Raw genomic sequence first — 10,377 nt, forward strand, 5'->3', positions numbered from 1 at the left:
TGCCTTTAAGAAAACCAACAACATTGTGATGGGATGGGTGGGGGGGGCAAGGCAATTTGGGCAGAGATTATCCCTGCAGAAGATAGGCTTAGTAGTAACATAGGAATGTCCCAAGAACAAGGAAGGAGTGGGGTAAGCTGTGTTGGTCCTTATCCACCCACCAGTTCTAGCAGTTTGCATTCTTTCCAGGAGCAGATCTTTTGTAAAGCTGAAGGGTCTTAAGTGCCCATCCCAGATCCTCCCCACACTGGAATACTTTGCATAACAACTGAGACAATTCACAACAATATACCCCAGTGTCTTTTCTGTCAGAACCTTAGACTACAGGAAAACTGGTTTCTGTAAGTTTAGGAAAATAGTAGGCAATGTCCATGGTTAGAAATCCTTAGAGGGAAGGGACATCTAGGGATAGCCGTGTTGGCCATATAGCAAATCCATTAACACCCAAGGAGTGATACTTTCATTGGATCAACCAAAATGCACAATTACACGTTGCAAGCCTTCAAAGTCACACTGGCTTCTTCATCAGGCAAACAGAAGAAAAAAAATTAAAGATGTTAGTCATAGGCCTGCATTTTCTGTACTGTGTCTTAGTTCAGATGGTAAGGAGGATTATGTGCAGGCTGGCACCTTGGAGAGAAGGCAGTTCATCATGTTGTGGGAAAAGTGGGTTGGATTAGGTGGAATGACTTGAATGACTGTATGAAGCTGAGACAATTCTGTCTTCTCTTATCCTGTACTACTGGAGGCAGTACTAAGCACACAAGACAATGGGAGGGATAAAGGCATAATTTTCCTTCAGATTCCGTGAGGGTGCCATCTTTCTCTCTTCCCCACCCACCAGTCCCTTCCTATGCCACTTTGTTCTTGTTGTTAACTGCCCCTGAGTTGATCCAGACTCATGGTGACCCTGTGGATGAGAGTGTGAGTTGCCCAAGATCACCCAGTGAGTTTCCATGGCCATGCATGGATTTGAACTTGGGTCCAAGCTTCTTTTCTTCTACCTCCCTAACCCTCGCCTCATGGTGCCAGTGCCACCATGCCTCCCTCCCTCCCTCCCTCTCTCCCCATTTGCCACCTGCCTACCACTTTCCCCTTTCCATTACTCCCCACCCTTTTGCCTTTCCCCCTAATTTGCAGGTGGGCATCAGTGTGGTGTTATGGTTGGATGACTGGACTAAGACCCTGGGAGACCAGAGTTCAAACTGAGTCATCTGAGTGAATCATACTCTCTCAGCCTCAGAGGAAGGCAAATGCCCGCTGAGTAAATTTTGCCAAGAGAACCCTGTGATAGGGTCACAAAGCAGCATTGGCCCAGGCTTTCCTACCCCCAGGGAGGAAGAAAAGAGCAGCCACCTTCCCCAGCCCCATTCTTTCTATCTGCTCCCTTCTACCCAGATTGGCAGCAAGGCAAGGTGAAACCTAAGGAAGGAAGGAAAGAAGGAAGGAAGACAGAAAGGCCCCTGGGCAGTGGATGAGAGTAAGCCATGCCATTTGAGACACCTCCTTGCTCTGCCCATTAGACTATTTGGGTTCCTGAGCCCTGCAGGCAAAGAGGGCAGCCAAACTGGCCGAGAGGTTGGGATCTTTCCCTCTTGACCTCTAGAAAAACAGCCTTGCATCCTTCCTAGGTCACTAAAATGAGTACCCAGTTTGTTGGGGCAATTGGCTTACAGATTATAAACTGTTTACAGAGTTCTTACATGCACTGATATGTGGTATAGAAATGTACTTGCTATTGCTGTTGCTAACAGCAGAAGAGCCCTGACCCATCCCAGGTTTCAGTCTCCAAGAAACTGTGCAGGTCTTAGGCACACTAAATCCTTCAAAACCTTTTCAAAGTTTATAAAAGGGAGACAGTTCAGAGACATGGCTGGGTTGGTCTGGAATATCAGGGTTCCAAGGGATCTTGAAACTGAGAGAAAGAACGCAAAGGGATCTTGTAGCCCCTTTGAGATGGGACAGCGTGGTGCAATGGTTTGAGCATCGTAAAAGGAGTACAGTGCAGAGACATGGCTGGGTTAGTCTGGGATATCAGGGATCCTGTAGAAAGCATCACCTTTGAGCCTAACTGAGAGAAAGGCTGCAAAGGGCTCTTGCAGCACCTTTAAGAGCCAGTGTGGTGTAGTGCCTTGAGTGTCGGACTAGGAGTCTGGAGATCAGGGTTTTGAATTGAAGATCAGGGTATGCTTGGCTGGGTGACCTTGGGCATGTCACATTCTCTCAGCCTGAAGAAGCCTGCCAAGAAAACTGTGTGATAAGGTTGCCTTAGGTTGGCCATTAGTAGGGAATTACTTTAAGGCATGTAACAACAAGCGCCTTTGAGCCTAACTGAAAGAATTTAAAAGGGGTCTTGTAGCACCTTTGAGACTGAGGTCCAATCCTTAGTACAGAAATCATCCAGTTTGAGACCACTTTATCGGCACTGGCTCAATGCTAGGGACTTATGAGAACTGTAGGTTTGTGAGTAATTGAGCCTTCTTTGTGCTCTGATGCCACCATCGACTACAGTTCCCAGGATTCCCTAGCACTCAGCTAGTCTCAAACTGGATTATTTCTGCAGTGTGTTTTGAACTTGAGGGAAAAAAATGGAAAAGGGATCTGTAGCACCTTTGAGCCTAACTGAGTGAAGGAGGCTGAAGCATTAGCTTTCATAGACCTGGTTGACTTCCTCAGGCGCATGCAACTCCCTCTTGCTATAGTCCTTCCTGTTGTTGTCCTTTCTATCCCCATCTCCTCCTCCTTTGCACACTCTCTCAGCCCCTTGACCTGAGTGGCGCATGCAGTTTCCAAACCCCAGAGGCCGCATGTTTTCTGCACACAGGCATTTTTGGCCCACTGTTTTTAGTTGCAGGGAAGCTTGAAGGCCAAGAGCCAGCATGGTTTGAGTGTTGGACTAGGACTCTGGGGACCAGGGTTCGAATCCCTGCTCAGATGGGACACTTTGGGAAAGTCTTTTGTTTTAGAGCATTTTGAATATCTTTATCTTTTTAATTGCATTTGCTCCTTTTAACAGGTAACTTGTTTTAATATTGTAATAATTTAATTCTATTTTAATGTACTGTTTTTGCATGTTTGCAATGGCACTTTTTTTTAATGTTGTGAGCTGCCCTGAGTCTCAGTTTTGGAGAAAGGACAGGATATAAATAAATATGATGATGATTATGATAGTCACACTCTCTCAGCCTCAGAGGAAGGCCATGGCAAAGCCCTCTCTTGCCAAGAAAACCCCAGGGGAGGGTCTCTTGAAGGTGGCCAAAATTTGATTGGAGAAAGGCAGACAATGGGGGGGAGGAGGAGACTGCAACCCCAAGCAACCAGTCCTGAGCCTACCAGGGTTTTAAAGTTTCCCGGGAAAGCTGGCACCTTCTTTGCCTTCTTCTTCTGCACATGGTGAGAATCCAGGGAGTGGGATCGAAGTGGGGGAAACAGACCCCCTTTATTCTTTTCACCTTGGGGACCTTTGGAAAGGGTGAGAGAGAGGCCTCAATGTGTGTCTCAATATATTGTCTGTGTTGTTGTTGTGGGCCTTCAAGTCGTTTCCGACTTATGGAAACAAGGCAAAGTTGTCTTGGCTAATTACCAACATATTAATCTTTTTGCTTCAAGCTGTTCACTTCAGCCTCTTTTTGTGTGTGTGTGAGTATTTGTAGTTGTGTAGTTGTGTGCCCTCAAGTTGAAAGTCTCCCTCTCTCATATATCTGTATCTATAGATATAGATATATAGATATCATATAGTCTAACCTTGGTCTCCAAAGTCTCTCTCTCTCTATATATAGAGACAGACAGGCAGGCAGAGACTTTGGAGGCCAGGGTTGGAGTGTGTGTGTGTGTGTGTATAGTGTTCAAATCCAAGGGTTTGGCTCTAAAGAGAAATGCAAAAGTGTTTTTGGATCCCAGCTGCTGGGATGCCTCTGTATTGGCTAGGATTGATGGGGGCTGAAGATGAACAACCTCTAGACTGGCCCAAATGCTGGTTAGGAAGGCTGCAAAGGGAGGGTTTGGGGTGAGAAGGAGAGGTCAAAGACAGGGCAGGCACTTCTTTGCTGGAAGTTACTATCTATCCCTGTTTGTGTGTGAGAGAAAGGGATATCCTGAATATCCTCAAACAGAAAAGGTTAAAGAGAGAGAGAGAAACGTTTTATATGGTCTGTGTGTTTTTAGTTACGTTTGTTTTAAATCTGCATTTAATGTTGTTTTAATTAAATGATTCTTCTGCAAAGTTTTTAAAAATGTTTTTATCCTGTGAGCTGCCTTGGGTCTCTTTCTACGAAAAAGGCAGAATGAAAATGATACTACTACTACTACTACCACTCCAGTGCATGGGGTAGAGGTTCACCTGCCTCTCAGCTTTCTATTCCATTTATTTCAGATTAATTCCCCTTTTAATATATCTTCTGGGCACTTGAGGGTAGTCCCTGAAATAGAAAAACAAGTAGTTTTTCCATTGCATGGATCCCGGGTGACCAGATGTCCTAACCATAAAGAGGGACAAGACGCCACAAAATGTAGGACGTTTGAGAAAAATGAAGGACATGACCCAATAAATGATAAAAACACTTGTAAAAATGTCAATTCCTGCTTTTTTAGTCTTGCTCAAAATGGAGGACACTTGGGAATTCCTCCTGATTGAAATGTAGGACATGTCCTGGAAAAGGAAGATGTCTGGTCATCCTTCACTGATCTCCCCCAGGTTGCATCTGCACCACGCAGGTATTGCAGTTTGAAACTGCTTTAACTGCCATGGCTCAATGCTATGGAATTGTGTAGGCAGGTCTGTGGGTGCATCTACACTGTAGGGATAGTGCAGTTTAACACCACTTTTAAGTGTTTTTGTTCCATCCTTTGAAATCCTGGGATCTGTAGTTTTACCAGTTCTTCTAGCCTTGTCTGCTGGTGCCTCACAAAGCTACACATCCAAGGAATCTGTAGCATGGAGGCCTGGCTGTTAAAGTGGTGTCAAACTGCTTTATTGCTACCATGTAGATGTGCTGTTCAATAAGATGGGATGTTTCCCTAGGTTTTCCACAGCGTCTTCCAGGAGGAAATAGGTTTCCAGTCTATCCAGAGTTGGTTTGGGTTGGCTTTTGGGGCTTGATCCAGTCTCTCAGAGGAGCTGCCTCAGTCTTCCCAACCTTCCCAGCTGAGGCAGTGTAGTATAGTGGTTTGATTGTTGGAGTATGACTCTAGAGTCTAGGGTTCAAATCCCTGTTCAGCCATGAAAACCCAGAGTGACCTTAGGCAAGTCACACTCTCTCAACCTCAGGGGATGGCAATGGTGAACACCCATTCTGAAGAAACGTGCCAAGAAAACCCTGTGACAGGTTTGCCTTAGGGCTCCGTAAACTGGAAACAACTTGACTTGATGGTGACAAACCCCACCATCAGGACCCTGATTCCTGTAGCTTTTTAAAAGCCAGGCTGGCTTTGACCCAAAGGTCCATCTGCTCTGGAAGAGTCTGTTCTTAAACCTATTGAGATTTCTCTCAGTACCTGTCTTTTGCTTCTCACTTCAGAAGCAAGATGCCCAAAAGAAATAGAGACCGCTCGCTGGAGGAGAGGAGTTTGGAGATTGTGGCTGAGAATATGAAGCATGTTTGGGCCAGAGATTACAGGAACAACCGCCTGAGTAAGTACTACTGTGGCTGTACTACTACTATGCTGTATACTTCAGCAAACTGGGGGAGAGAAAGTCACAAGAAGTGGGTTCTTTTTCCTCCTAATACCTAAATAACTCATTGGCCACTACACTCACCAAGTCAACCTGAAGGTAAAGTCAGAGATCTAGCCATGTTAGTCTGGAATATCAGTATGCAAAGGGATCATGTAGCTTTGAGACTAAAATTATGCAAAAGAACTTGCAGCATAAGCTTTCAGTAGACAAAGTATGACATCAGGCCAAGTTGCAACTGACTTAAGAGAGCCAATGTGGTGTAGTGGTTTGAGCATTGGACTATGACTCTAGAGACCAGGATTAGAATCGCAGCTGAGCCGTGGAAACCCACTGCAAGGATAGCAATGACAAACCCCTTCTGAAGAAACTTGTGAATAAAACCCCATGATTCAGGGTTTTATTTATGCAAGCCTTTGGCTTTTAACTTGTTCTAGCAGAGGAAGGGTTTTTTTTAAATGGGGCGTGTTATGTTTTAACCGTTTTAAATTAATACTTAAATGGGGTTGTTTAAGTTTTTTTGATCATTTGTTTGTTTATCTCTTGATTTTTTTTTAATTTGCATTGCATGCTGATTTGGATAAATGAAATTGTGATTGAGTGTGATTGAGACCTCTTAAAGATTTCTTCCAAAATGCTTCCAGGGGAAACGTTTGCTTTAATCATTTTTCAATTGTTTATTATTGTTTCTGTTTTAGTGGCCATACATATGGATCTGTGCTTTTTTAACATATTGGGGATACCTGGAGAGTCAGACTGGTCTCCTCTTTTCTTTCTGTTTACTATTCCCATATCCTCAGCGAGAGATTTTAGAGGCAGGTAATTTTTACCTTACCTTTTGTAGGCAGCTGTACACAGTTACAGTAGGGTTGTCTAACAGAACTCAGTCTTTCGCAGATCAAGCTTTATTGCATTGACTCCTCCAGTTACATTGCTGCAACCTTGCAACAAAAGTTAATCTAGCCCTTCCATCATCCTCTCAATGCCAATGATGCTAAAAAACTTTCTGCTACATAGAGGACCAGAGGAAAGGGAAGACTGGGCAGGTATAAAAAGATTTCTTTTTCTGCAGTTTTTCTAACAGAGGTATGCCTACTAACCAGGTCTCATCCTACTTAGTTCCAGGATCAAGTGGGATCTGGTGCCTTTAGGATACTTAGTCCTCGTACCTGACATTGTTCTCATTTCACCAACCCATCCTGGGTTGTTCCCCTTCTCTCTGCCCACATAGCTGGCTTCCATGTCCAGAAATTGATCCTGTACCTGTGGAGGACCGGGCATCTCACACGTCCCCTGCTTCATTCACTCATCGTGCCCCAAATGACAATACTCAACCTCTCCTTTTGCTCAAAGTTGGTCAAGAAGGATACTGCTCGAATCATCACAATGCGTTGCAAGGTAAGCTTACGTGTAACAATGAACTGGACATGGTGAAGTCGAAGGCCCACAAAAAACTGGATATGGATTTCTTGGGGAGTGTAAAATTAGGCACTGAGTAGAAGAAGGAAAAGCCTTTCTCCCTGCTCAGCCTGAGAAACTCAGGAGGAAGGACTTCTGGAATTCAGCTGCACAGTATGTAGTGATGACTGCCAACCTAGATGGTTTTAAAATGAGAATACACATTTATGAATGATTTGGCTACATCTCTGATTCCTTCTTATAACAGAGACATTATGCCTCTTAATATTTGAAAGGGTGGATGCTGTTCCTCACGTGGTCTTCTGGTGGCCTTCCCATTGAAACATCTCGATCGCCCTGGGGGAACAGAAGGCTTGTCAAAATGGGATTTGGGGGATGGTCCAGAAGGGCTGCACTTAGCTTCCCCCCCCCCCCCGAACGGGATAGGAATCACCTAGGGAGGCTATGTTGCTAAAAGGGCCTTGCTTTGCACTTCTCTCCTTTCCTGTGGGGGAATCCTGTTCCTGGTGGCACCTTTGTGGATTGTTTGGACCCATTGGCATTCTAGCATATGACTTTGTTCTGTGAAATCTATGTGGAACAAGGAAGAGGGTTGTCTCTCTTGTGGCTCTTGGGAACTGTCTTAATGTACAATGGTTCCACTTACCTCTGGCAAGTGAAAAAAATCCTATTTTGTTAAGCTTTGTGGAATCAGCTACAATGAGTGTATAATGACTGTCGCAACTTAAAATTATGTGCTGTTTTGTTGATTTAAATGTTATTAGAGAAAACACACACAATGTACTAATGTTTTTGTATGGTTTTTTAACCTGTTCTGATTTTAATAATTTGTCCCATTTTTGGAGGAAAGGACAGGATATAAATCAGTAATTTCCAACCTTTGGTCCTCCAGATGTTTCAGATTTCAGCTCCCACGATACCTGACTATGGTCAAGTTGTCTGGGGCTTCTGGGATATAAAGTCCAAAAGAAATGGAGTACCAAAATTTGGGAAGCACTGATACTAATGAATAAAATAACAAGTGCCCTGAGGTCAAATACTTAAAGAAAATGATAAGAGAAGGGTGAGGATCAGTGGGTGCTCCTTGCTTTGGCCAAAGTTGTGTAGTTGAGGAGCACACTACACTCCCACATGACCAGTGTGCAAACCACAATAAATGATGCCTTTGCTGTCTGACATGGTTTTCTGTTCCTTGCGGCAGAATCTCTCTTCGCTGAATCTCCATGGCTGCAAGTGGATACCGGTAGCTGCTCTAGTTTGCCTGGTGGAAGGTCTGCCCTGCCTGGTCAAACTGGACCTCTCACAGACCCAGTGCAACAAAAGAGTGTTATCAGCTCTGGCCTCCTCCTGCCGGCGGCTTCAGGAACTCGACATCTCCTGGTGTGACAAACTGTCTCTGGTTTCTCTTCCCCATCTGGCCTATGACTGCACTCAAGAGTCTTTCTCTTGCCAGGCATTGGAGAAGCTTGCTGCTTATGGACTGGGTGGCAGGGGAGACCAGTTTTCGTCCCTGGCCTTCATGCTGCTGGCATTATCCAATCTGAAGCACTTGGGTCATAAATTTGTGTCTGAAGCCATAGTAATGATCCACAAGCGGCAATTTGAGAAGGTTCCGTTGTCCTGTGGCATTCCCAGCCTTGCTGAGGTGTCACAGCTGGTGATCTCACCCCAGGTGAATGAGGGGAGATCCACATTTTCTCTGCCTCTGTTGAAAATAGATAAAGTTGGCCAGTCATGCTTGCCTATAGTTACGGCCATGTGCCCACTTTTGGAAAATGTGAAAGTGCAGATTAAAGACAACTCTGCCTTGGCCCCAAATTTCTTCCATTGCCGCCATCTTACTCACTTGAACCTCTGCTGTAGGAAAGACAGCCCCAGGGACCTGAGGGACCTTTTGCCTGTGACAGCATTCCTTGGGGCCCAACTTCAGTCCCTCTCAATCTGTAACTTCTCCTTTGTTGAAGAATTCTCTTTCCATGCTCTGCTGCACCAGTGCCCCAAGCTCCAGGAGTTTGAAGTTTCATTCTTCTCTCCTCCAAGCCCTAGGCTTGACAGGCAACCAGATGCTGAGACAATGGGCTGCGATTCCAGCCTTCCCCTTGAATTTCCTCACCTTTCTTATTTCTCCCTGGACTACTCCAAGAAGGAGAATCCCCTGCCTCGCTACCACACCATCATGTTAAGACAGTGTATTGTAGGCCTCATGAAACAATCTCCGTGCCTAAAACGCTTGATTTTTACCCATCTGCCTTTCTCCCTGGATCAGATATTTAAGGAGGTGCTGAACCCCCCTGGAGCTGCCTTGCAACAACTCTGTGAACTTAGTTTAGATCAAGTCGAGATATCCAAGGACACAATCCATCTACTGTTGTCTTTAGAGAATCCACTAGACTACCTGGTCGTGAATAGGTGCCCAGGCATAAATGAGAAAGACTATGAAGAGTTCCTCAGTAAAGCTATCAGGGAGGGCCTTGACCTAAGTATTGATTGGCAATGAAGAGCCCTCTGTAGAGATTTTTATGGGGGGCTGGAGGTAATATGCTATTTATGACAAAGCACAGCTGAAGAGTTGACTATTATCAGTTCTTTGATAAAACATTATATCTTAGTAGGCTGCCACCCTAATCAATAAGGTCATGATTGTATGGGGCTCTTCCTGTCCAAATTGTACACTTCATCTTGTCTGTTACAAAACTTACTGTTTCTCATTTCTCCCCTCTTTAGGGGATAAAAAGAAAGATAAAGGATCTTAGGTTGCACATGGTATAGCAATTTGTAGTTCTCTCTTTGGAACAGCTGCCTGTGCCACATTAATATACTAAATAGTACTTTTATATACTATCTTATAAATACAAAATGTAAACTGGAGGGGACCTTATAATTCTCTGACTGTGAGGATTGTCTTTACTACAAATTTTCTGGCATCTTGAGTAAACACACCAGGGATGGGCAACCATGGCCCAGACGAAATTTGTACGTTCTAACTCCCAGCAACCTTAGCCAATGGTGAAGGATTCAGACATTTGGTGATAGTGTAAAAATTAGCTGTTAGAGTCTTAGTATACTATATCTTGTGTTAATAGGGGGTACAGTCTCATCCTGCAATCTGTGTTTTAGGTCCATTTTGCACTATGCAGTTAACTCCTGTTTTTGTGAGGCACTGAAGTTCTCTTGCCAAGACATATCATAAAACCACAGATCCCAGCACTCCAGATGATGAATCCATCACAGTTAAAATGATATCAAAATGCTGTTCTATATGAACAGATGTTGATCTTTGAGGATCC

The 10,377-nt window shown here is 44.4% G+C and overlaps 1 protein-coding gene across 1 annotated transcript; it reads left to right on the forward strand.

Annotated features, from left to right (window-relative positions):
• Positions 1–5,523: 5,523 nt before the first annotated feature.
• Positions 5,524–9,587, forward strand: LOC149321011 (uncharacterized). The gene is made up of 3 exons (XM_089494499.1): positions 5,524–5,629; positions 6,903–7,069; positions 8,292–9,587. Exons 1-3 carry the CDS (start codon positions 5,524–5,526, stop codon positions 9,585–9,587), a joined length of 1,569 nt encoding a protein of 522 aa, XP_089350625.1.
• Positions 9,588–10,377: the final 790 nt, after the last annotated feature.

Source organism: Sceloporus occidentalis, unplaced genomic scaffold (genome assembly GCF_023333645.1).
Source record: "Sceloporus occidentalis isolate IW3139 unplaced genomic scaffold, rSceOcc1.0.p SCAF_1, whole genome shotgun sequence".
Classification (NCBI taxonomy): domain Eukaryota; kingdom Metazoa; phylum Chordata; class Lepidosauria; order Squamata; family Phrynosomatidae; genus Sceloporus; species Sceloporus occidentalis.